Here is a 26,438-nt window from a genome sequence, read left to right as displayed (position 1 = left end):
GGGATCTCTCATACCCACCCTCCATGCTCACCTGCCCAGTCGACTTCTTCCTTGCCTTTTCCACTGACTTCACTGTCAGCCCCGCAGCTGACAGAGCCGCAATCCGAGATTCGATGTCGGAAACCTTTAGGAGAAGGAAAAAACATACAGATGCTGGTTCCATCACCAGCTTCATTTGCTGTCACTGGCTGTGCAAAGTAGCTCTCAGCCACGTCCTCACCTCGTTCTCTGCCTGTTGCACCTGAGCAGCTGCTGAGGCCACTTTATCCTCCAGCTCTGACAGCTCCGAGTCAGTCGTGCCGCTGTGCTGAGCCCCTTCTTCAAGCTCTTTCAGGGTGTTCTCAAGCCGGAAGGTCTTCCCAGCAGTCAGATACACCTGAAAAAGAAAAAAACCAACCAAACCCACACCCATTGAAGGATTAACCTCCCCAGAGCTCTCAGCATCTCTGCAGCCCCAGAGGCAACAGCTCCTGCCACTATTTTATGACTGCTTTCTTGCCTTGCAGCACAGACAGTACCAGACAGCTCTGACAGGGTTTTTCATCTCATTTCCTCCCTTCCCCAGGCTTTTTGAGAGCAATTACCAACCAGGCAAAGTGGTAAAATGCTCAGTGGGAACACAGGAAGGACCAAAACTCGATGACCTACTCGAGAAGCATCAGCATCTTTATGCCATGTGCTCAGAGGGGAGGCAGGTACCAGCAAACCAGTGCAGGCTGCCACGTCCCATGGTGTCAGTGAGCTGCGAAGTTGATACACTGACTTTCCACATTCACTCAGTCTTTTTTAAGGATGTCTGTGCTGCTCGGTTGCCTGGTCAGGGTGTGGGAGTTTGGCCCTGGGCCGTTAACCAACCTGCAAAGAACAGTTTTGCTCAGGAACTGCTCTAAATACACAGGAATGATCCCAGCCAAGAGCCCCTGCAAACACGCATGCAAACAGAGCCCAGCGCAGCCATGGGGCTGCTGATTGGGGATGCACAGTGGCTATGGGAAGCAACAGGCTATCTTTGCTGCCTAGATAAGAAGGGTAGAAGGACATCCCAATAAAACCACAGGCTTTGCTGTCACTTGCCTCCTCCTGGGCTACCACAAGGATGCAAGTCCAAGCGAGGCAATTTAGGAAAACAATAAGTTTGTATGCAATCACATAAGATGATCAGATGGGTTGTGGCCCCTGTTTTGCTGACCGAATCCCAAATCTTGGTATTGCTAGTGCAAGTCCTGCTCCTCCAACCCTCATTGCTTTTTCTGGGCTGGGTATTGCTCAAGACTGCCTGGCAAGAGCCCTGGCATACCCTGAAGTACTGAGCATCCACCCAACTCACACCACCATGTCCCATAGGTCTCCCCCATGCCAGTGCAAGCCCCGAGGCCATAACAGATTAGAGACATTTATGGGTGCTGTCTGTGAAGCAGCTCAACCTGTGAGTCACAGCGACACAATTTGCTGTTGGGCCATCAAACTCTCCCCATGCCCTCTGAGGTGGCATGCTCCAGGAGCAGAGCATCAAGCCAGCCGTGACTCAGCCGGGGCCAGGAGGGAATAGCAGGCCAAGCCGGCACCTCCCAGGGCCATCTCTACCCATCTCCTTGTCGCAGACCTGCCACTGATGGCAGCAGCACTAAGCCTATAGTTCACGTCCTTCTCAGCCCTATCCCCTCTTCTGGGAGAGGGGGAACCTCAAACCCTTCACGCAGACACCCCTCTTTCCCTGGGATGCTGCATTTGGCCAGAAACCAGCCAGGTGGTGCAGCCAGCTGCTCACTGCCTTTATGTTTAAGCTTTCCCCAACGAGAGACTAGCCACAGTGTGTTATAAAACCTGGCTCCCCGGGATGTTTCTGACAGTGAAACCCAACCACCCAGATGGAGATACAACTCTTTGCCCCACCCTTGAACTGTTTCTTTGGATCTTGGCAAATGGCGCTGTAGATGCAATCCATTTCCACAGGGAATTGATTCATACAGGTTTACCATAGCTAAAAAATGTGTTGGTGCTTCAGTGCCACACAAACCCAGCAGGAGAATGTGCTCTAGATGTAAACTTATCACCTGCATGAGCCCATCAGCCCCAGGCACAAGTCAGCATTAGCAAACAGGTAGGACATGCTGTCCACGTTCGTGAAAGCCTTGGTGAAACGCAGCAATGCAGTGCTGGGGAGGAACCAAAGAGAAGCAGGGCAGAAGGTTCTGCTGCAGCTGGAGCACAGGGCTGCCAAAATCCAGCAAAGCAACACTATAGCAAACTGAGGACCGCACTCATCCTCCCTCCCCGGCACTCAGCCGAGGAAACCAGGAACTGAGGCACAAGGGAAGCAACAAGACAGAGCATCTGCACTTGCTGTTGTGCCACCTCCCTTTTAAGAGAGCCCTGGCCACCATCAGGCAAGACTGGACTCTAACTCCTCTGTCGTGCCCATCCTTTTACTGTTGGCCTGCCCACTAATAAGAAATTTTGGGGGGTTTCCTCTGTATTCCCACCCCTCTCCTTGCTGATGCCCTCCCTGCTTGCAGAAACCTCTCATGAACCTTAGAACCTTACATTTTCTTCAAGCTCACGGTACGCTTCGGCCACCTCTTTCCCATCTCCCAGGCTGGGAGGATGCCCTGCGGGGAGGACACAGCCACCGGTGCACTGGTTCTCTCCATACAACTCACACACCGCTTTCTCTGTGGTGTTTATGGTTCTCAGCACTTTGGCCGTGATTTCGCTCAAAGCCTGAGCTGATGACCTCTGCGAACGCCCGGCACAGCCAGAGTGGAGCAGGGGAAAGAAATAAGGACATTATTTTAACGTGGTGTACAGAATCGAGCAAGTTGGGCATCAAACCTTCAGGAGCTGTAGAAAGATGGAGAAGTGATAATTAAAGGGCTTACGCTGCTCCTGAAGGGCTTCCCACTGTAGATGGATGCGTGGCTAAAGCAGAGGTTTGATCTCAGCCCGTGCTTGCTGGAGGATGGCTGTGACAAAAGAAGTCATCTCAAAAGTCTTGGAAAAGAGGTTATCAAGGGATGTGTCACTCACCAGTGTTGTCCAACAGCAGCAACACCCGGCCACCTGAAGGCCACTCAGTTACTCAGCAGATAAGATCTAATTGCAGCATATTGCTTTACACTTCAGCACGCCTGAGCATGGGTGCAAATAACTCCAATAACTCCTGGAGTTTGTGGCAAAGGAAAAAAAAACCAATACTGTATTGCCACACTGCCAGAACTTGGGATTAACGTCCCCTCTGCCCACGCCAAGGAGCACTGACAGCAGTAATGCTCCTAAGTGCTGCCTTTTGCATGATAAGGCATTAAGCAAATGTAAAAATAGACTGAAGAAACTCATGATCTCTCTCTCAACTGATAATTCCCTAGAAACCAAGGAGATGGTGGTGATACATCCACTGGCAACGAACACTGGTGTTTACAACTGCACGTATTTCCAGGCAGGCTGTCCTGCAGAGAACCAGCTCACTCAGCCCTGCTGATATTTTTATCACTTTATGGTCCTTCATGGCACAGCGGAGTTTTTTCGCATTTTCCATTAGAACCGTGTGTTTTCGTTGCAGTGTTCCCCGGTTTGATGACTTCCTCCTGGCTGGAGAGGAAACTCACCAGACCAGACTTAGAATCATGCAAAATCCAAGCCTGGATCTCTTATAAGGAAAGTTGCTGTTAAAAACCATACATGCTGACACAGCCTTTTACCAAGGCTTGTTCATCTACATCACTGCTGGCATTTCTAAAGTATTTTCAGCACTACAATGAAGCAAAAAAACTGAATTTTGTTTAATTTCTCGGGTTTGATTCTGCCTGAGCTGTTGCAACCCAGCTGGGGTCCTCTTTGCTTAGGACCTGTCATATATAGCTCCTGTGTTACCTACCTGCCAAGAGTCAATGACCTTGCCTGTATCCTCCATGCTTCATAGATGAGTTTTGGTCAAAGAGAATCCAGGCTTCATTTTACATGAATCAAGAAGCTTACACTGATACCCCACTAACATCTCCCTGTTCCTCAGTGCAGGTCAGGGTGAGACTCTGCTGCAGATCAGCAGCTCACTCAGGAAGTTATCTTGCTGCTGTGCTGCAGCTAGCTGAAAATGGTTACTAAGAAGATGCACATCATTCAGCCCATGAGCAGTAGTTAAATCCGGCTGCAGCAATCATCTAAAATCAGCTTTCAGGAAAAAGGAGGCGGTCAAGAAGGTTTTCAGTAAGGATGCAGTGCACTGTTGATCCAGTGGCAGTAAGAGAACAGCAAACGGTACCCAAAACCATGAGGTAAGCCATCCTGGGAACAGCTGCTTGCTCTAATCCTGAGACTTTACATAGAGCTGGGCAAAGACACATAGACTGGTTTGAGTTGGAAGGGACCTTAAAGCTCCTCCAGTTCCAACCCCTGCCACGGGCAGGGACACCTTCCACTAGAGCAGGTTGCTCCAAGCCCCTGTGTCCAACCTGGCCTTGAACACTGCCAGGGATGGGGCAGCCACAGCTTCTCTGGGAAAAGTCTGTGCCAGCGTCTCAGCACCCTCACAGGGAAGAACTTCTTCCTTATATCTAACCTGAACTTCTCCTGTTTCAGTTTGAATCCATCACCCCTTGTCCTATCGCTACAGTCCCTGACGAAGAGTCCCTCTCCAGCATCCTTGTAGCCTTCTTCAGATATTGAAAGGCTGCTCTGAGGTCTCCTTCACACCTGACACGGACTCACTAAGTGCACAACGCGTGTACATGCAGCTGCACTCTCCAAGCAGCCAGGTTTTGCCTTGTGAGGCTGAGGAACAAAAGCCCATTAAACAGATGCCTCGTGGCACCACAGAAGCCTCCGCAACCTCAGATGAAAGGAGCTTTGCAGGAGAGGAGATGGGTAGCACTCCAGTGACGATGTGACAGAGCAAACACACACATACTCCACCTACGGGCAAGGCACGAGGGAGGGGGTGAACAAATAAGCCATTAGAGACCTAACAAGGAACGCTGACCTCTCCTTTTTGTGCTAATGGACCATCTCAGGAGGCTCTACACAGCTGGAGACGTGCAAATCTCCCTTTCTCTCTGAGTCACCTGGGCTGCCTGCCATGGGTTGCTCATCCCCAGGGCTGTCACCCATGCGCACCACATACTGGGTGAGGCGAGGGGGAAGCTGACCAGTTCCTCTGCCTGCTTTTGCTCTCAGGCCATGGAAGCAATGAATGCCTCTGCAGCCATGCTGCAGGGATAACAGGGGAAAAGCAGACCTCCAAAATGCACCCAGCAGGCAGGGGGATAAATCAGAGCTGCGCTGGGCCATGGGGGTGAGGGATCCTCTGGTGTAGTGTGAATGGGACTGCATAAATTCTCTGATCCCTCCTCTTCCCCCTGACCATGTCCCCACAGATCACCCACTGAACAGGGAACAGGAGCCAGCACACTGCTGAAGTACAGGAGATGCTGATCTAGCAGGCTGGAAGCAGGACCAGGAATTTGTAGCCTCAGGAGCATTGAGAGGCCTGGAAGAAACATTTCAGGTTGTAGAAGGTGCCTGACAAAAGCTGCCAGTACTAAATGACCAAGTTCTCCTCCCACCCCAGGACTCTCTTCTCTACAATGATATCTAGATCCTGAGACAACCCTTCTAAATAGATGTGGAGGTTGTGTACCTCTCCAAGGTAGGCAGTAGCCTTCAAGACCTCTAAGAGACTTTACTTTTGACTCTTGGATGAGATTGGGAGAGTCTAGAGAGCACACCCTAGAAGTGCTCTAACCCTTGGCACTTTGTTAAAGCAGACAGCTAAGTCAGACACACCACAGCCCTGGGAGGCATTGAGGTGGAGGCATGGGACAGAAGAAGAGTTGCATTATCATGGTGTAAACCATAAACCACTAAAAGCAGAAGGAACCACAGATGGAGCCTAGAATGGTATGGGTGGGAGGACACAGATTACCTTTCGAGCATCTCTGGCCATGTCATGACTGGAGGGACTCATCTCAGGTTTCTTTGCTCTCTTCTTTTCTTCATGCTCCTCTTCTTCAGAAGAGACTTCCTTGTCACTGATGTTTCTGGCTAACTCCTCCAGCTTCCTCTTCAACTCCTCCTCCTCTGCATCGGGATCAAGCTGGGAGTCTGGGGCTGGAGACTGAGGGGACAGAAGAAGGGAGTTGGGTAAGAGTCTCCTGTGTTGGACAACGGGGCATGCCCAGATCCAGATGCACTCACCATGACTGGCCAGGAGAGGAATGCAAGGAGTGCAGCCATTGATGGACTTTGCAAAGGGACCTGTGCTCCAGCTCCATGCTGAGGAACACAAATCCTTGATCTGAAGGACCTTCCCCCCCCACTTGCGTGTTTTTCCCTGTGTAAAATTGCATTTGCCTGCTCCCCCCTCAAAAAACAAGAGGTACCCAGGGGATTTGGGGCCCAAAATCACCAGGTTTTCATTAGGAATCATGGTGTGGCTGGTGGCTCCAAGGGCAGAGATCACAGCAACCCAAAGACATGGTCCACCAGAATGAGGGAAGAAGCCATGTGAACTACTGCTCGCCAATGTGGCTTTGAGAGCCTTTAAGCAATCTGATTTGTCATGAGAAAACATGCAGCAAGTTTTTCTGTAGGATAGATGGCATAGTTCCACCCAGCCCTGTTATTAGGTGCAATTCATGGTACCAGCAGAAGAATCCTATTAAACTCCCAGGCACTGTAAGAGATCTCCAGAAGTTACTGAAGTTGCTGTCTCTTGCATTAAGACAGGAATACAATTATCCATGTCATACCTGACGGGTTTTTGTCTAAGCTGTTCTTACCAATCTTGAACAATGGCATCTGCAGCAGGCAATCGTTCTTCCAGGCAACCTGCTCTTGGGCTCTGCTATCCTTCCTGCTAGAAAGCTTTGCTTAAGAGTTAACCTCAACCTCTCCTGCAGCAGTTTAGACCCATTGCCTCTACTCTGATATGCCCTAGACATGGGAATAAAGCACAGGAACCTGCAAATGTGCACATCTCCTACTCCCTTGGTCAGATTTACTGACAGAAACACTGAATGATTGCAAACATGGCCCTCTCCATCACAGATTTTAGAATGAAGAAGAAATTGCACTGCTTCATCTATGCCTAGGGGACTTCCCTGTAATTGTCATTGTCTATTCTACTGAGCCATCAGCTGCCAGAGCAGCTCATGGTGATGGGTTCACACAAAGGAAGAGTACATAGTTTAAAATTAGAAACCCAAAATCAATGTTAAATGACCTAAGTATTCACAGATTCTACACTGCTGCCCAGCTGTAACTTAATTTAGCTGTTTTCTTCCAAATTTGATGGCATGGTAAGACAAGGGCAACTCAGAAGAGATTTGGAAATCCTTCTTGACTCAGATCTTGTATTAACAATTACCAGGTGACTTCCTCATATGTCCTAATTGAGTCCCCCATGATTTCAAATGAGCTGTCACAGCTTTTCGGATGTACTGACACCCACTTGACAATTCTCCTGCAATCAGCATTTCAGAGTATAAACGTGAAACCCAATTTTCCTTGCGCAGAATGGGCAAGGAAGGCACTAGCTTGCACAGGGGCCTAAAGGTTAAGTTTGCTTCTGATTCTGCCCTGCCATGCAATGTTTTCTAAGGCACTCCGTCACCTGGAACTATAGAAGAGCCTCCAAAGCCAAAACAGAAGATTAAACTCAACCAGCCTGAGTCATTTTGTCTGCATTCTCCCTGCAATGCTGGCTGTTTCAGAGAAGCCCCTCCAACAACAAGGGAAAGACCCAGCACAGCCCATGCTCTCTCCCTGCAGAGTGCCCTGGCTTTGCCCGGTTACCTCCTCAGAGCTCGCCAGGATCTTTTCCTCCAAGCGGTTCAGCACGCGTTCGATTGCAGACATGCGTTTGTTGAGCTCATGGATCTAGAGGAAAGGAGAGATAGAGCAAAGGAGTAGAGAACAGCCCGGCCACCGCTGCCAGCACAGTGAGAAAACAGTGCAACCAGCAGAAGAAAGCAAGCAGCAAGACACCACCACCATGGGCTGAGTTAAAAGACATTAACAATTAATATCTTTAAAAACCAGCCCTGGATACACTGATGAGCCCCAGGAGGTGCACAGCCTCCCCTCACGTCTGGAAAAAAGCTCAAAGTGATGCTAAGTACCCAGCACATCTCAATTCCCACCAAAGCATTGGTAGCTTTGATGCAGTGAACATAAAACCACATCACCAGCCCATTCTGTCCCTTGTCCAGGCAAAAGCATCAGGCTGTAACAAAACCACCTATCCTGCCATCATTCACATGCTGTCCCAAATTCAAGTCAACAGCAATCTTCACTTCCTACTAACACTTTTTTCAAGCAGCTACTACCTCACCCCCCCCCCCACCAATGCAGCGCTGGGAAGGAAGAGGGAATAGGTAAGAAATTTCCATAGAAATTCCAGATAGAAATAATAACCCTGAAAGCTTTCCCAACACACTGTGAAATCTTGACTTCTCCAAGCATGGATTTACCAAGATGCTTGCCTCTCTCTCATCCCTCACTCTTCCAATTGAAAAAAGGGGCATGGAAAGACGAGTAGAGAAGAGAAGGACAGACAAAACCCTGAAAACCAAAAAGTACTCTCTGTGTGCAAGAGCCAAGACAAACTGTTGTGGTTAAACTACTGAAAACATCAAAGGAAGCTTTTCCCTCTTTTTAGAAGTGGAAGTTTTAATTTTTTTTTTTTTTTTGGGGGGGGGGTACGGGGAGAGAAAAAAGTCTGTCTTCTTTGATCCAAACAAATAACCCACAAATGATGAGGAATATCGCCCATCTTTTAACACTAACTCCCACATCACTGCTGTCCTGAGTGCCTGCCTCCCATTGAAAGGGGATCGAGAAGCAAATGCAGTAAGTGAATGCAGTAACAAAGAGATGCAAGGGCTTGGCTCTGTTTCTGTAACATTTCCATCCTCTCACTCAGTTTTTGTGCTTGTGTTCGATTAATTAGATCCTCACAACGGCTTGGAGAGATCGCATCTGCTTTAGGGAAGACGAATATAAAACCCTGACACTCTGGAGAGCAGAACGCTGTAATTACCATCCAGAACTAAATGCATCTTTAAGCAGCATTAAACCCACAGGCAGGAAGCAATCCAATCCATCTCTAAGTGGTTTCTCAGTACTGTTTAAGGCCTGACTCTTGCATTGCTCCCGGTGACAATGCGAGTGATGAGCTGAACACAGGCGCTACCCTGTCTCCATAACACAGAGGTTGGGAGAGGTCAAAGCGTAATGCATGGTCTGCTGTTGATGGACTACAAGGATAGGAGCTGAAGAGCTCGCTTTCGTTCTCCTTCCTAAGCAAGGCTGGTTTTAATGCATGTCGGTCACCCCGTTAGTGTGCATCCCCATTGGGCTGGACTGCCCTGCTCTCTGTGTGATAAAGGCTTGCAAACGGTGCTCTGTAGTAAAACATTTAAAGTGAAGAAACCTAAACCAGGGCCCATAACGAAGCCATCAGTTAGGGCAAGCTATCACTTGCTGCCGAGGAGGGAAGACAGGCTACTCCAGCAGAGGTGCTGCCTCCAGTCTCTCAAATACCCCAGACCTCTAACAGAAGCTTGATGTAAAGAGGAGGAGCCAGACAGCACCAAAGCTTGGGAATCCACAACCACTGAGCTCCCTTAAGGTACAGCAGAGAGATTTTTAGGGAGAAACTTGGTAAATTAGTGCTATTCCTTGCAGCTTGATCCTGTTCTTACCTGGCTGCTAAAGACCTAAAGGCAGAGACCTACCTACACAGTAACCAGTTCAGGGCTTCTCTTCATATCTCATCACATTTAAGAGCTTTTTTAAATAGTGGTGGGGTTTTTTCCAATGTTGTTCTAGCACCTTGGGCTCCTGGAGTCACAGGGCCAGGGAACAGCCTCTGCTTTTGTTACTGGAAAAGTTATGTTCCTTGTTTGGGACTGAGCAGTGTATCTGCTCCAGAATGAAAGCAAAAGCAGTCGTCAGGGCAAATGTGTTTCGACAAACTTGCACCCAAGGCAGTTTTAGGAGAGGGTTTTCATCTGTGGGGTCAAAGTGATGCAGAGCAAAGAGCTGAGCTCTCTACCTCTTGAAACCTTCAGATGGCAACAAGGTGTCTACCAGGAAAACATTGCTTTTGAAGCCCAGCTACGGGATTCAATAGAGGGTTAACAGGACTTAACAAACACGCTTCTGGACCCTACGCCCCACAGGCCAACATCCTGAATTGCCACAGGGCACAGCCTCTGAGAAGTGCAGCACCAGGGTGACCAGTCGTACTCAGCCACCCTTGCTGTCCCCTGGGATGTTCCATCAGGGGCTGGCATACCCCAGAAGCTACATGACATATCCTGGAAGCCTCTGTAAGCAATTCAAAAGCCACCACTTCACTGCTCAGGAGAATGCAGCCCGCTGCTTGCTGTCCCAAATCCCTCCTGGTCTGCCTCTGCCACCCTGTCAGCCTCAGCCCCTCCATCTCCTCCAGTCTCAGGACCAGGGAATGAACCCCAGCCTCTTCTGAACCTCTTCCAGCTCTGCCGATACAATAGAGCTGTCTAGCACTGAAACCTGGATGTTCTCGCCTTCTTTCTTCTTAGGGCTTGTACCTGGCTTCTCCCGGGCCAACACTGACAGCAATGCACGTGTGCATCATGCTGAAGGTTAATGGTCCAGCACAGAGCCAGGTCTCTTCCTGCTGGGCAAGGAGAAGGCTCAGAGGACGGTTGCTAGCTGTAAACACATCAGGAGCACAAAGAGCAGGAAGGATGAAAAGCTATTTAAGCTAATGAACGATGTTGGCGTAAGAGAAAATGGGCTTAAATTGGGAGTGAGAAGATGTCTTGTAACCATTAGAGTGACAAGGCTCCACAGCAGCCCTTCGTGCCGGTGTGACGGAGCAAACCGCCGGATCACCCTGAGGAGGAGCTTGCCCAGCTGAGAGAGGAAGTTACCTGAAGCATTGGTAGGAATTTGGCCCCTTTTCCCCACTGCAAAGCATGATGCAAATCTCATGCCTAATGAACCGTGGCCCAATTAAGGACACCCCGTCCAGGGTTCCTCCTTACTGCTGACTAAAAAAGGAATGACGCTTGCTAATTAAAACATGTGCTGAGAGAAGTAAAAGGCAGAGGAAAGGTTTCCCTACGCAGGCAGATGAAGCGTGGTGCCGTGTGATGGTTGTGGTTACAGATCTCCCTGCTGATTACATAAAGAGAGATCCAGGAAGTGCAAAATTACTGCTGTGAGCAGAGACTGGTGCTGGCTTTCTGTGTGTATCTGCAGCCAACCACCACCCTGCATTTTGCTGCTCAAGGTCTCAGGAATGCTTTACCATCTCTCACCACCCACCACCATTCACAAAGGTGGCATCAGGAACTGCAAGTCCTTGCTTGACAATTAACACGCAAGCTTACAGCCCTTTTGACACCCTTCTCTAGACCGTTTCCCCTATTATCACCATTCAGAAGACTAATGTGACAGGTTGTCCCGACCCAGTCCTATCAGGGCAGGAACAATACACCCTGCAAAGGAAGAACAGGATCTTGACACTTATCAAATATCCTTCCCCAAGCCTCTGTCTGATCATAAAGCACCAGTCATTCAATTAAAGAAAGCCTTTTTGGGGACACAGGAAACTATAGGTAACTTGCAGAGTAATAAGGACAAGCTGAAAAATTAACAGGAATGAAGGAAGGCTTCAGGCAGCATGGGCAGAGTGAAGCACAAACCAGTGCCTGATTTTCTCTTTGCCATGACTACAAAAGTGGAAGGGCTGAAAGGAGAACAGGGGAGGGGAAGCACAGAGCTCCAGCATACTTCCGCATCATCCTAAGAGGGCAGAGAAATGTCTGTTCAACTCTTTGAAGGCAGATGCAGGGACTGTGAGAATGAAGACCTTAGGTCTGCTGTAGGAGGGGGTCAAGTTTGAGATCATCTAAGGAACCTAAATGTGCACAAGTCCATGGGACCTGATGAAATCCATCCATGGGTCCTGAAGGAGCTGGAGGATAAAGTTGCTAAGCCACTGGCAATATTCAAGGCCAGGTTAGACAGAGCCTTGGGTGACATGGTTTAGTGTGAGGTGTCCCTGCCCATGGCAGGGGGGTTGGAAATAGATGATCTTAAGGTCTTTTCCAACCCAAACCATTCTATGATTCTATGATCTTAATGAATGAAGGAGCCTTAAACACACCTTCTTAAGTCTCAGCTCTGTTCCCATTTCACAACCACCTTGGCAGCTCCCTCACAACAGGCAGAGCAGGACATGGCCTGGGCATTCATCTCTCTGGTGCCACATAACCGTGATATGACACCTGAATGAGCCAGCTCCTGGGTCATCCCACAGGCCTGCTGTATTGCTCTGGCAATACAAAGTGGCTACACCCCCAATTCCTTACCTGAAGAGGAGGAGAGATCTTGAGTCTACAGAGATCTGGGACCCACACTGCTCCCTCTTGGACCTGCACATGTGAAGCTTGGGCGCCAAACCACCTCTGCACAGAAGGGGCAGGGGTTGTGTGGATACCTAGGGCACACCAGCTTTTCTGCTCATGCTGCACATTCATGCTGGCTGGGAGCTCACCACAGTTGCACCCCAGTTTGCCAACACTGCTTCTTTTCTCCTCTGAACCATCCTGCACCTTGCAGATAACAAGCACCATTTTATGGCGAGAGAAGCTTGGCCGCAGACTGGGTTCAATGGCTGTTTGGTACCTGGTTCCCAGAGTGGCTGGCATTCTCCTGGGAAGAGGCTCTGTTACGTCGTTTCACATGGTGGGGTGGGTAGGCCGGGAACTGGGCTTCCTTCATGTCCTCATCAGAGGTGTCCATGTCTGCAGAGTACCGGGACCGGGGCTGCTCGTTCCAGGGGCTGTCTTTGGAGAGAGAAAGCTTCAGCACAAAGTTACAACAAACTCATCCCCTTGAGTTCCTTCCTGGAGATTGGCCCCAGCTGTAAACAAGCAAATAATGAGGCACTTCTCCAGATCACACCTTCTATGCTTTGGCAGGAGATGCTTCTGCAAGAGAGACCAGGGTTAAGGATGGCTATGCTAGACCAGGCTGTAGCTCCACTCGCTGCAGCCACACAGCACCTAACTCGGCAGGGTCCCACACAGCACTGCTGAGTTAGCAATAGGCACCAGGAGGATCATCCTTGCTCTCTTGTGCCCCAAACAATCATGTCCATCAGTAAAAATTGCTATTGCCCTCCCAGTCTTGTTGGAGTCCAGGTTTGGACACTGCCGTTCATACATTGGGTACTGGAAGATGTTTAGCTGAGGCTAGAAAGATACCAGTCTAGGATGGAGCATTTAAAAAAGAGTGGAAAGTCTTATTTTAAAAGGAGAATTTCAAATGAAACAAAACCAATGACATAAAATAGAATGAACAAGCCAATGGGCTCTGCTGCTGTGTCGCTCCAGTGGGGCTTGGAGTGGACATTTACAAAGCACACAGCATTTCCTAGTCCCCTGAAAATACAGCCAGGGCACTGGAGACCCAGAAGGATATATCCTACAGCTGCACGTGCACAAGCCAGTATCCAGCCCTTCTGGGTCTGCTACCACAGCAGGGAAAGCAGTAGTAGTAAAAGGCAAATTCTGCCCTGTTATTTGCTAGGGTATTTCGTGAACCCATGGGTCCTGTAGCCTGACAGTGCACCCTGCCCAGCTACAAGGATGCTACTTAGCAATTCCCAGTGCTTGCCACCAGTTGTTCTCCAGTCTTACTACAGCCCAAATCCCCTTAACACTCTACATTTTCTGCACCTACATCATCCTTTGACAAGAAGCTGAACTCACCAACTGCTGCCTGCAGGAGGAAACATATCCCATTGTTTCTAGTAGTGTCCATTTGATTACATCTAGTTTCTACCCTGGACAAGAGCAGTGGGTATGAAAGGGATAGACACTTTAAGAAAGGCCCCTCTGACTTGGTGAAATGAGTTTGTTGGGAACAAGACCAGCCCATTACAACCAGATTGCTTCAGCCACAATATATTTGGCCACAAGGTTTTTAGTGGCTTTGAGGTTGTTAAAAAAAACCTCAAAACATCAAGGACATTTTCATTTTGTTCCAACTCTTGCAGCCACTTGTCCTCAAAAGGACACAGGAGAAGCCTGTCTAGAGACACCTACCAGGTCTGGCATTTCTTTCCAGGCTCCTTCTCCGCGAGTTGACGGTGAGCCGAACCTCTGTGCTGAAGTGCTGCTCTGGAGGGATCCTGCCTGGTCCCTGCTCCTGCAAGACGTGGTGAAAGACCAGATCCGCATCGGTGATCCTGGACTCCCCTTGGGAGGCATCTTCAGCTGAGTTGGGGAAATCTGGGAAAGACTGAGATGAGGATTGCTGATGAGCAGCTGCCTGGGAGGACTCCTTCCCTCTCCTGATCTTTGCTAACAGCTCCTACCTTTATCCTCCAATACCTGCTTGGATTGACCTTTTATAACGCCTGTTCCTAATCAGTTTAAAGACAGCTTTCCTTTGCTGATGAGCCCTGAGCAATGCTCCTCATCACTGCCAGGGGGCACTGTGAATTTTTACAAGCATTAGACACAAAGCCCCTTCATCCGGGCTGCAAAACGCTCTGGTCTGTTGAAACACCACATCCATATTCAAACAGCCACCCTCTGCCCCTCAAATAATCTGCAACTGATAAATGATCCAGATGATTCCGGCAGAGGCCAGCCCTCCTTAGACTCACATTGAATTCTGCTACATAAAGACAAGTTTACATAAAGAAAGAATGAATCTAATTGTCTGCCCCAAATTCTTGCCAATTCATGTGGAATTGTGCGGATTGCTTTTCTTTTTTAAAGCCCGTGTTATGCATCTCAGCACGTCCCAGTAGAGTTTGAAGCATTACAGTATCATGAGAAGGAAGAAGGAACTCTATAACATTTTAAAAGTGACATTTCAACAGGAAAGGGAAAAAGGAGCAGCCCAAAAAGCTTGATCTGAAGTATCTCAGGCTGGAAGACCTTTTGCCACATGCAGGGCAGCCCTGTCTGCGTTCCTGCCAGAGCTGGAAGGTGAGGACGCTGACCTCCAGCCCTTGGTGGGATCATGGGGTGCAGCTCACTGCTGTTGCTCATGCTGGAGCTGTCTGTGGGTCCTGCTCGTGGACAGGAGCTCCTGACAGACACATATAGTCTCCTATATAGAAATAATCAGTATTCACGAAGTTTTTGTTCTCTCTGACTGACAGAGGCGCCCACCATGCAGGTGCCAACACTGCATCACACTGGCTCTGGGATTCATCTTCTCAGTCTCACAAAGGTTGTGTGCCCCAGGAAACTGCTGGCCAAACTGCTGCCCCAGTGCCACCTCATGGCAGAAACAGCCCCAAACTGGATAGGATGGTGGGAGAAGAGTCTGGTTTCATTTTGTCCCTTGAGTAGAATCACAGAATGGTTTGGGTTGGAAAGGATCTTAAAGATCATCTGGTTCCAATCCCCTGCCATAGGCAGGGAGACTGTCTAGTAGACCAGGTTGCTCCAAGCCCCATCCAACCTGGCCAAACTTCCTCACCTTTAATGCAAGCACGAAACAAACCCTCAACGCCTCTGCAACCCAGAGTACTGAACCTCCAAAAGCCCGCTGGAAACCAGGGTGTCACGTAGCCTTGGGATAACACAAGAAAAGCATTGTCTGCAGAGAGCAAAGAAATCTGCAGGGAAAAGGCCAGAAAACCTCTTCTATCTCATCTTACCCTCATCCTTGCTGAAGTCAGATGTTCTACTCCTGACTCAGCCTGAGGCAAAGGACATCAAATGGACAAAGAGAGAGCTATGGGGAGCAAGGACTGGCACCACTGCCTCTCAACAGCAGCTGAAGGAGGGGGTAGCAGAGGTAGCAAGGAGAAGGAAGAAGAGAGGAAAGGAAACCCCCAGCACTCTCTCAGTACCTGGAAAGCGTCCGGGCTGCTGGCTGCTGGAGGGAGCTGTACAGACTGGCGACGAGACTGAGCAGAGTACTCCGAGTCCAGTTCAAAATCAAAGGGATGCACAGACAGCAGGCGCTTTGTTTTGCACATCTTAGTGTAGGAAGTGCAAGAAAGGAAAATTCAGCATAAACCACAGTTGACCTCGAAGGAAGTGAGAGGGAGGGCCCTTGTCTCCTGAGTGTGCCCAAGTCTGCAGAGCTCAAAGCAAGGCTCCTGCTTTTTGTGGAGAAAATTTGGGTCTGACTGCTTGCAGGAGGCAGATGTATAGGGCAGTGTGTGCTTGTGCTGGAGTCAAGGAGTACTGGGTTCCTGACTTCCCGTCTCTGGCTCAGGACTGCTGCCATGAGCAGACAGTAAGAAGCTCTCTCCTGGTTTATAAAGGTACTATGGGAAAGCTGAGTGAGGTTATAACTCAGAGAGAAATCCAGGAGATGCTTTTGATGCCTGAAGCATCTCCCCATCTTCAGAGAAAGAATGCTGCTGGTAGATCTCCCCAGGTATTTGGGAGGTCATCAAGTGCCTTGGGGCAGGAACAGCTTGGACAAGCCTCCAACACTTCAGAAGCAGATCAAAATGAAGCATCACAGAATCACAGAATGGTTTGGGTTGGAAGTGACCTTAAAGCTCATCCAGTTCCAACCCCCTTCCACAGGCAAGGACACCTTCCACTAGATCAGATTGCTCTAGGCCCCATCCAACCCGGCCTTGAACACTAGTATGTAAAATGCAGCACATACCTGTAGCCATAGGCTTAGATGATATGTGTGTAACAGCACGTTTGTAACTGTACCAGCAATTCAAACACACTAACAGATTTCACACATGCTACAGGGACAAATACTCTTCCCATCAGGCTCCTTAATCTGTACACATACCCCCAGAAAAACCCAGGAGATAATTCAATATACTCATGAACCCAGCTGTGCTTTGCTACTCTACCACGTACCTCTTCTTCGAGTAAAAAACACCCCAGGTGGGTTCTTATTATATGGGGAGGGACTGGGACTGTGATATTCATTAGGGACATTCTTCATGCCAGGAGTGGATCTTTTTTCTAGAGCACAAGTATTTGTGGTTTTATTGACTTGGTTGTTTCTACACAAACTGGGAGAGGGGCTTATTTCAGAGAAGGAAAACAGAGAGAAAGGCCCAGATTTGAATGTGGCATAGAAACCCACCATCACCACCACCACTGCCACCACAACCCAACGCAGGCTACCAGCAGCTGAGGGCACAGGGTGAGGAAGAAGGAGCCACAGAATGAAACACTTACTCTGCTGTAGCACTCTGCTTCAGCTCCGCAAAGGACATTGTCTTCATCATTATTGTCATCCCCAATGTCACCACTGGTGAAGAGCTGGCACTCACCTGGGGAGACAATGGCAAGCTGTGTATGGGCAGCTCCTGCACCCCATTCCTGGGGAGGTAAGTGCCCTCTGTGGTGGTCACACTGTGCTGCTTATATGGAATTAAAAAGTCCAGATCAGAATCCCAGCTTGGTTTGTGTTGCAGGGGACCTTAAAGCTCATCCAGTTCCAACCCCCCGCCATGGGCAGCGACACCTTCCACTAGAGCAGGTTGCTCCAAGCCCCTGAGCACTGCCAGGGATGGGGCAACCACAGCTTCTCTGGGCACCCTGTGCCAGCGCCTCAGCACCCTCATGGTGAAGAATTTCTTACATCTAATCTAATACTCTATTCTGTTCTTTTCTATTCTAATATTCTATCAGAAATATTGCCCACAGGTTTTTTTTAGGTTAGGGTGGGTTTTTTTGCATACTACACCATGGCCAGTAGATTGCACAAGTTAAGGGAAGGGGACAAAGGATGGGAAAAGGACAGGAACATCTTAAGGTTGCCCCAGTGCTGCAGCTGGCATGCAGTGACTGCAGTCTAAGGTTTGTAGGGTAGAAGCTCTTTCGGATGCAGCTCTTTCAGATGTAGCTCTTTCCCAGGCAGCACTGCAGATACCCACTCTTAGCACTTGATCTTGCAAAAGCTTGGCTAGCCTCTCATTGCTTCCCCTTCCTCCAGATACGCACTACCAAAGGTGTGGAAGTGACCACTACAGGAAGATGAAGGGCACCTGCACCACAGAGAGCACCCCGAGGTCCACCCGAGTGACTCTGGTGTTTGAAGGCAGCACAGCTCAGCCTCTGCTAGTCCTGGTTTCTATCAGCCAGCTCGGCTATCAGTGACCCACTCCTTTCTGGTCCCCACCTCTTTACCCAGATCACTGTCAAGCCCAGCAGTACATTGGGAACAACAGAAATGCCAGACCAAGTCCAAAGTTAAGGTAGGCAAAATGTTCTTTCTTATATCAAATGGCAAGGTGCAGTGAATTTCTCCTGCAAGGGCTCCTAAGGAACACACAACCTGAAGTCCTGAATTCAGAGGGGCCCTTAAGAATATGGCCAGCTTTAAGTGTATGACATAAAGTGCACTGAGATGGTGAGTACTTGCAAGCTTGAAGTTTGACATGTAGCTAAAAGCCCTGTTGTATCCAAGTCTACCCTTGGACACCCCAGCTGTACAGCAGTGCAAGAAACAAGTATTATAATCCACCTCCACTGCAGTGGAGAGATGTCTTCCCTTGTCCAACCACACCAAACCACACCAGAGAGCCCATAGCCAGAGGGTGTGAAGAGAAAAAGGCATTAGAAACCTCTCTTGAACTGCGAGTCACATGCTGCAATTCTCTTTTGTACTCACTGTTAATGTCTGGCAGGCTGTAAACTCTGTCCTGACGACCTAAATGAAAAGAAAAATTGTGGGAAAAACAAATAAGCACATTTTCTCCAGGTACCTCTGAGAGAACAAGCCTCAGAGCTATGGTTAACTGCAGTTCTCATTCTTCAGCCATCACAAGGCACAGTCATCAGAAAGACTTGTCATCAAAAAGTCATCAAAAAGAGAGAATAAAAGAAGCATTTTGAGACAGGACTTGACTTTTAAAACTCAAAGACCTTATTGCCACCACTTCCACAGCCCTGATGCAACACGCCTGGCAGCGCAGCAGCAGACGGCCACCTAAAATGCAGTGGTTTCACATCACTCTGCTCCATCTCCTGCAACCAGAGATAGGCCCCAGGAGGAGGTTCTTGCTTGCTTAAGGGTCAAGCCAATTCACTGGTGCTAATGAAGTAATAACAATAAAATAATTCATTTTTATAAGACATCAGACTCTCAATGTAAAGAAGCCTAAAGCACTGTCATCCTCACGCTTGGCTTGGTTTTCTCTCGGATTGTCCTTTCTCTGTGGTCTGATGCGTTTTCAGACTGAATGCTGCATTAATTGTCTCACAGTGCATTAACTGTATATTTAATGCCACTACCCTTCATGGTCTTTCTGATTATATCTGCCATGAGTGGTCTGGGTAAGGCTGGACCAGCTGAACCAGCTCATGTCTATGGTATTTGTGCAAACTTTGCTGTGGATCCTCAGAAAAGGGATAAAATCCACATTGGTTTCCAAAAGCAACAGGCAAAGTGTGTGTGAATGGCAACTAGCAGCTACCGTAATAATAAATAATACTGTATTAACAACAGCTTTCAGCATATGTTTTCGCACTATTGACCAATATCAGGAACACTGAAGTTCCATAAAGCTCTGGAGAAAACAATTGTGGACAGGAAACTCAGTAATTTTGATAGTTTTGTCAGTGCCAGACCATCACTAGATCAGCTGTAAAAGTCATTAGATCAAGGAAAACAACAAGTGCTGCCTTATCCAGCCAGCTGGGTGCACAGGCCCTGCAGGTTAAATTTGGGTTAATCTCACAAGCTCTCCCCTGTGACAAAAAGAGCTAAAATAAAGAAAAACAAGAGCTGCAACTCTTACATACTTACAAACTGCAGGACAGGAGACTTGTTAAAACTAAGCACCAGATATTCTCAAATCTGTGGTAAAAATGTAAATCTTAACAAAGGAAAAAATCACAGAATCATGGAATGGTTTGGGTTGGAAGGACCTTAAAGCTCATCCCGTTCCAACCCTCTGTCATGGGCAGGGACACCTTCCACTAGAGCAGGTTGCTCCAAGCCCCTGTGTCCAACCTGGCCTTGAACACTGCCAGGGATGGGGCAGCCACAGCTTCTCTGGGAAAAGTCTGGGCCAGCGCCTCAGCACCCTCACAGGGAAGAGCTTCTGCGTAAGAGCTCATCTCAATCTCCCCTCTGGCAGGTCAAAGCCATTCCCCTCGTCCTGTCCCTACAGGCCTTGCCCAAAGCCCCTCTCCAGGTTTCTTGTAGCCCCTTTAGGCACTGGAGCTGCTCTAAGGTCTCCCCTTAAGGAGCCTTCTCTTCTCCAGGCTGAACAAGCCCAGCTTGCTCAGATTGTTTTCATAGGAGAGGTGCTCCAGCCCTCGGAGCATCCTCCAAGAACATGCGCTCTGCTGCTCTTAGGATGAACACATGACTCTGAATCTCTGCTTCCTCCCCAGCACGTTTTGAATGGTCTGGAAGCCACAAGGCACTCGGAGCAGCATCAGTGCTCATTTCCTCCCTTGGCACATCCCAGCATGGTGCTGTGCAGACTCCCCATGCTCAGCAGGACAGGAGAAACCCCGGTGCCCCTCCTCACCTAGAAATGCGGAGTTGGCGCCATGCCCCGGCTGCAGCCTGCCGTAGAGAGACTGCAGCACCTTGGCACTTCCAAACCTCTTGAAACGGGATCTCACATGTTCATAGTACCACTCCAGGGAACCGATCTTCACGATCCTGCCCAAAGAGACAGTGCACACACATACAAGGTGAGCCAGCCTGGCTGCACTTGAGGTGACCAGACCCTCACCCAGAAACCATCTCCTGACAAATCCCCAGTTTGTTTTCTAGTCAGCAGAATTGGTTTCTAAGCAGAATAAAGGGATGCTGAGTTTGGGTGACCCATCTTGAGCCTCAGCCCCAAGGCTTGCCTCATCCTCCGTGGCAGCAGTGGTACCTGGAGAGGCGGCAGGGATCGCAGACCCAGCCTTGCTCCTTCTTGTTGTAGCGGCTGCAGTTCTTGCAGGTGTAGAAGTGGCAGTCCTGGCACTGCCGCTTGCTGTTGAGCAGGAACTTGAAGGGCTGGAGGCAGTGGACACAGTGGGTTTCATTGAGGTGTGACTGATTTGTCAGGAACTCTCTCTTGCTGCTCTCCTGGTTGATCTTGCATTTTAGCTCCCTGCAAAAACACATCCCAAAACTTTTTGTCACCATTTCACTGTGAGTTCTCACATGGCAAATCCCATCACACCTCAACCATTGCAGGAATGATTTTCCAGGGAACATCCTGAGTCCCACAGCTTGTGGAAAACACTGCAGGACAAATCTAATAACTGACATATCACCAATTAAATAAGCTGAACAAAGAAGCAGGCTCCAGATTCCAGGCAGGCTAATATACATTAGGATCTGCTGCTGTTGAGATTGAATTTGACTGAGCCAAAACCTGGCCCATTTGCTTCACAGGTTATTGGTCAATTGATCAATCCCACGAATCTCAGCAGGGTGGCTCCTCTCAAAGTATCTGGCTGTATATCAACCCAGCACAATCTTTCAGCCTAAAGTTCAGCTGGGAATGAAAAGCTTTCTGGAATTCTGGGAGGGAAAGCAGTCTGAGATTAAAAAGGACTAAAAGGGGTTTTTAATCTAGTACTTCAGTGCTAAATTCAGCCAAGGCTTTTGTTAAAGGCAGAAGTGATGTGCAACAAGGTTCTGGCTGTTCAGAGAACAGCAGCAGGAGGAGATGTTTATGACAGTCCTGTGAATGCCTGGCCAGCACAAGCACTTTTCAAAAGCGCCTTCTCCTAGCAGTCCATCCCTACAGGCTCCCTTTGCTATTCAGATCTGGCTGCTAGAGCAGGTCCCCATTCAAGAAGCTGCCTGTGTGAGGCTGAACCCCCTGTGACAGCCAGGGCCATCACAGGTAAAATGCTGCCCAGCTAGTGAGAGCCTGCTGCACTACCCAAAGGCTTTCTGTTTGTTCCCTGCACCACGCACTGCTTCAGGTATGTTTGCCTTTGGGGCTATGGCTGCGAGGCAATATTTGAGTTGTAGGGAAGGTCCCTAGAAGGTTGTTTTCTGCCTAGGCATTTTGGAAGCTGCATTTTCCAAGGTAGAAGTCAGCCAGGGCCAAAACCCTCAATCAATCAGGACTGGAGGCTACTTCAGGAGCACAGCCTGGACCAAAGGCTTCTGGTGGTGCTGCCAGTGCCCCCCCAGCCAGCAGGGAGACGGGCTGACGCCAGGCTGACCACAGCAGGAGCCATGCTGGCGTGGCAGCGCGGTGCAGGGGCATCCATGGGAGCAGTGATGTGGCTGGTGGAGAGATTGATGTGAAAGTAAATCAAGCTAATCTCTGTTTAACCAAATCAGCTTGCACATGAGGGATCAGCTCCTGGGGTTTGTTCCGGGGGGGGGACGACAACACGGGACTTTTCTTGTCAGCTCACTGCCAGCACCTTGGGCTGCGTTCACTGTTACACAGGAGTGATACCAGCTGGCGTTAACCAAGGATCTGGAACATGTGAAAATCAGTACAAAGGCTGAACTGGGCACCTAGTGTTACTTTGAACTATTCACAGTGTTTTGAACAACACAGTGCAAATGTTCAGCAGTCATTTACCTGTGGGTGCTAAAAACAGTACCCCACATAGAAAGCCCTTGGGTTGGGCTCAGTGCTCCTTTTCCACTCCCATGCTAAGGCTGTTTCCAGCAGAATCTGATCTTTCACTGGACTGCTTTTTCTGGTTCCCACAGACCGGTCGGATCCCTTCGCCTCCCCTCCCTCGCCCACGAGACCTGTTGAAGGAAGGACAAGCCTCAACCAAACCAGTTTAAAACCCACAGGGACTGCACACCTCTTGTCTCCTCTTGCTGGCAGGAGCACAAGCCAACCCTTTCCCTGCTCTGCTCATGGCAGAATGAGTAGGCTGCTGTGGGATGCCAAACTTCAGCGAGTCAATCCAGCTGAGCTCTGGAAAGACGCGGAGAGCTGTCCCCAAGAAATGGGGCTGCTGGCAGGGATGTGTATGGAAGGAACCTGGGAGAGCCCCCCCAAAGTGGCCATTATTTCATTTCTTGAGCAAAGCATTCCTCTTGCACGGCTGTGCAGTTTCTGGCCAGCTGAAGCCTTTGTTCATCGTTGGGGAATATCTTTTGCCAAAAACAAAATGCAGAGAAGCAGCAGAAAGCGAAGAAAAAGACCAAGCTGGGGGGGGGGGGGGGGGGGAACTGGGGAAAGGGAAGAATTCTTCAAGGTTGGCATGTTGAGACAAGCCCAGTGAATAGAGAAACCAAAGAACAGAAAAGCCCATGCGGGTGGTCAGAGCACAGGGAGCAGGGTGAATGGCTGCAGGGTCTCCCACAATGTCACATCATGTCCCAGCTTGTTACAGGTAGAAAATGCTCACACAGCTTCACGTCCAGCATGCAGGAGCGTGACGCTTTCCCAGACTGGTGGTCTGGTCTGTGCCAGGGCATTACAGAAACATCTGATGCATGGCTTCAGCTTTTGGAGAGAGGCAACCAAAGCCTTGGACGGGGTAACATGCTCTAACGCAGAGACTCGGGCAGTGCCAGGCACTGCTGGGTTAACGTCAGCCCTCTGTGCGACACGATTCAACACCATTAAAATGAAAAAGCTGTGACTGCTGGGACAGAGGGAACACTGCTCAGGAGAAGCGACAGCAGCTGAGTACATCTGCCCCCTGCCTCACACCTCCCGTTCCACGGCACTCCATCTGGGAGCCCCCAGGGCACCGGAGCGGACCCAGATAAGCCAGTCTGGCGCCAAGGTCAACTAAGCACCGAATTCACCTCGCCCACTCCTTTGCTGCAGGGCACAGCAATGTCTGTCCGCACCTCCTTCCTCTAGGCACAGCTCAGATCCACCACAAGGGAGACATTCATCCTTCCCAGGGTGATGATGTTTTTCAACACCCATGTCTGATCTCCCGACCTGCACTTCGGAGCTACCATCAGAGGAAGGCAGCAGATGACGATACTGAGTTATCTCTGCCTCCTACACAGGCTGCGTTTTCTTAGGCAAAGAAAAAAATGTAATCAGAAGGTTCAAAAACATACGACTGAGAGCTTCCTGTGGCTACTGGTGTAAATGGAGCGGCACGCACACAGCCTGGTGTGGAACACACAACAGCGAGCTCTAGGGGGATGGTTCAACAGGACAGATGTAGATGTCCCAAATGCAGAATAACTGTCATCCCTCACCTCTCCCTTTGGCTCTGACAGAGCAAGCAATGAGCTCCTGGCCATCAGCTCCAGCCCTGGCTCACAAAGTCCAGAGCTAGGGGTAGGAGAGCTCAGTGGGAGTGCAGCATTGCCCAAACCTGGCATGCGAGCACGGGCCATCCTCTTGGGATGACAATGAGAACTTGGCCAGACCCTGAACTGCACTGAGGGACACTGCAGCTTCTTGAAATACAGTTAAGAAATTACTAAGTCCAATGCCTGATATGTTAATGAACAAGACCTAAACCCCACGATTTCTCCGGCTAAAAAATTAATCTAATCCGACCGAACACTTTTCAAACGGCACTTTTGTCAAATGACCTGTTTCTAAGAACTTAGATGATACATCCGTTTGCTGCTCCAGTGGATTTTCAGTCTTTTCCCAACCTGTGGCCCTCTAAAACTTTCCAAGTACGGCACACCGCCCCGTGTAGCATATTTAAGGGTACTACAGCAGGTTTACTTCTCCTCTCAGTTATTTTTCCAGAATCCTTCAGGAGTCTTTAGACTCCCAGGACCCACTGAATCACCGAATAATCCTTGTGTCCTAAACGCACAAGAATCATCACATGAAACAAAAGCAAGGTAGCCAAATCCCATCCTTTGCTCCAACGTAAGGTCACCCCGTGAGAGCCATGCCAGCATCAATCCCCGCAAACGCATTTCCTAAGTGGGGCCCACATATTTGTCCCCATAAGCCGCCGTAATGACACTGATCCGCACCGCCGCTGATGGCACAGTGCCAGTTTGCACCTTTGCAGCCCGAACTTGTCACCTTGACGCTGTTAGCGTCATCTGCTCACCATTATGTTTGATTTTCACTGCTTGGTCCTGGCTGTTCCTCCTCGCACAGAGCCTCCATGCACCGCCTTATTCCCACAGCCTACCCGCAGGAGTGCGTACAGGGACCCACAGCTACCGCTTGCTCGCACCCAACCTCGCGGACCAGAGAGCAGATACTCACTCCAGCCGTTCCTCCTCTTTTTTCCGCAGATCAAAGTCTCGTTGAACGACTTCCCAAACGTGCTTGGCTTCTTCATCGGTTAGCTTGGAGAGGTCCAGCTTCCTCCCCATCTCGTCCCGGTGAGGGTTGAAGCCGCTCCCGTTAATCACTACCCCGAGTGCTCACTCTCCCGCACCGTCGGATGCTGTGGAGAGGGAAAGAGCAGCTCGGCCCCACCTCCGTGGCTGCCCATGTAAATGGGCAGAGGCAGAGATGCCGGCAGGCCTCCCGGTCCCTGGCAGCACTGCAGCCGGTCTGCTGGGTGAGCCAGCCTTGGAGGAGGGCTGGCACGGTGCCTATCGCTGCGGGTGACTCCCGCCACCCGGGCGGGCAGCCCTGCCTGTCCCCGCGGTCCTGCCCACTGCTGCAGGCAGCTCCAGACCTCGTCCGCCTCGCTCGGCTGGGGTGCAAGGAGATGTTTGCTCTCAGCGAAGCCGCCTGCTTTTATGCAGGGTGTGCGAATCAAGTGAAACCTTCCAACGCCTGCGGGGAAGGCAGGCCACGGGGTTTGGGAGGGGGATGAGCATCCCTGGGAGGAGCTGTGCCTGCACGAACAGGGGCACCAATCGGTTCCATCAACCGGCTCCATCACAGTGGGCCCTGCCCCACCACGACCCCCTGCTCCCCTGCTGCTTGCTCCCCAGCTCTTTTTATGTGTCTGATTTCTGCCTCCACCAACAAGAGCCTCCGGCTTTCCCCCACCAGTACAGCCACACCAGAGATCGGCCTCCCACATTAGCTATCACAGCAATTTGGGAAGCTGAGCTTTGCTTGTGTCCACTTAATGAGGACACGGTGCTGCCCTCATTTACAGTGAGCAAGAAAAGAGGGTTTGACAGGATTTTAAGAAAAATACTAAAGTACATCACCTACCTAAAGGGATGTACATTGCAATAATCCAACCACCAAAGCTGTTTTCTTGCTCAGTAAAACACTCCCTGTGTGTCTAAGCAGGAATTCCCCAGACCTTGGATATTAAAAGAAACTTGTTTCTTATCTTCATCAGAGCAAATGTTAATACCAACCACGCTTTTTTCCCCCCTAACAGGTATCTAAACAGGGAGCAAGATAGCAAGACTGAATAGGAATAGTTGGGTGGGAATAGCCTTGCTGCTGCTCGGGCACTGCGCCTGCCCACGGGTGTAGGGAATTATCCACCCCAGTAACTCACTTGAAACAAAGATTAGATTAAACTCTATGAACAGAGCCAGCAAAGGATTTTGAACCCAAACTTGGATTAATTTTGTGCAGAAAAGGTGATGATCACAGATGCAACGTTGAGCTTAGATATCAGGAA

The 26,438-nt window shown here is 49.6% G+C and overlaps 1 protein-coding gene across 6 annotated transcripts in view; it reads right to left on the bottom strand.

Moving 5' to 3' along the window:
* The window catches only part of MLPH (melanophilin), a 30,646-nt gene extending 4,560 nt beyond the window's left edge, over positions 1–26,086 (bottom strand). Inside the window, exons 1-14 of one of the 6 annotated variants that reach the window (XM_030487565.1) lie at positions 26,015–26,086; positions 25,103–25,286; positions 20,849–21,070; positions 20,492–20,628; positions 18,622–18,660; positions 17,184–17,278; positions 15,872–16,000; positions 14,103–14,298; positions 12,679–12,839; positions 7,789–7,872; positions 5,918–6,109; positions 2,545–2,736; positions 221–376; positions 32–124 (exon numbers count right to left, since the gene is read on the bottom strand). In XM_030487565.1, the coding sequence (XP_030343425.1) occupies positions 32–124; positions 221–376; positions 2,545–2,736; positions 5,918–6,109; positions 7,789–7,872; positions 12,679–12,839; positions 14,103–14,298; positions 15,872–16,000; positions 17,184–17,278; positions 18,622–18,660; positions 20,492–20,628; positions 20,849–21,070; positions 25,103–25,212 (1,806 nt within the window). In that variant the 5' untranslated portion in view covers positions 25,213–25,286; positions 26,015–26,086. Of the gene's footprint in view, positions 1–31; positions 125–220; positions 377–2,544; positions 2,737–5,917; positions 6,110–7,788; positions 7,873–12,678; positions 12,840–14,102; positions 14,299–15,871; positions 16,001–17,183; positions 17,279–18,621; positions 18,661–20,491; positions 20,629–20,848; positions 21,071–25,102; positions 25,616–26,014 lie in introns of those variants that run through there. The other 5 variants (XM_030487566.1, XM_030487568.1, XM_030487567.1 and 2 more) reach the window with 5 other exon arrangements.
* Between the last annotated feature and the right edge of the window lie 352 nt (positions 26,087–26,438).

This window comes from Strigops habroptila, chromosome 5, assembly GCF_004027225.2.
Source record: "Strigops habroptila isolate Jane chromosome 5, bStrHab1.2.pri, whole genome shotgun sequence".
NCBI classification, from domain to species: Eukaryota; Metazoa; Chordata; class Aves; order Psittaciformes; family Psittacidae; genus Strigops; species Strigops habroptila.
The sequence above is the reverse complement of the archived record's forward strand: the minus strand, read 5'-3'. Positions and strand labels throughout refer to the sequence as shown.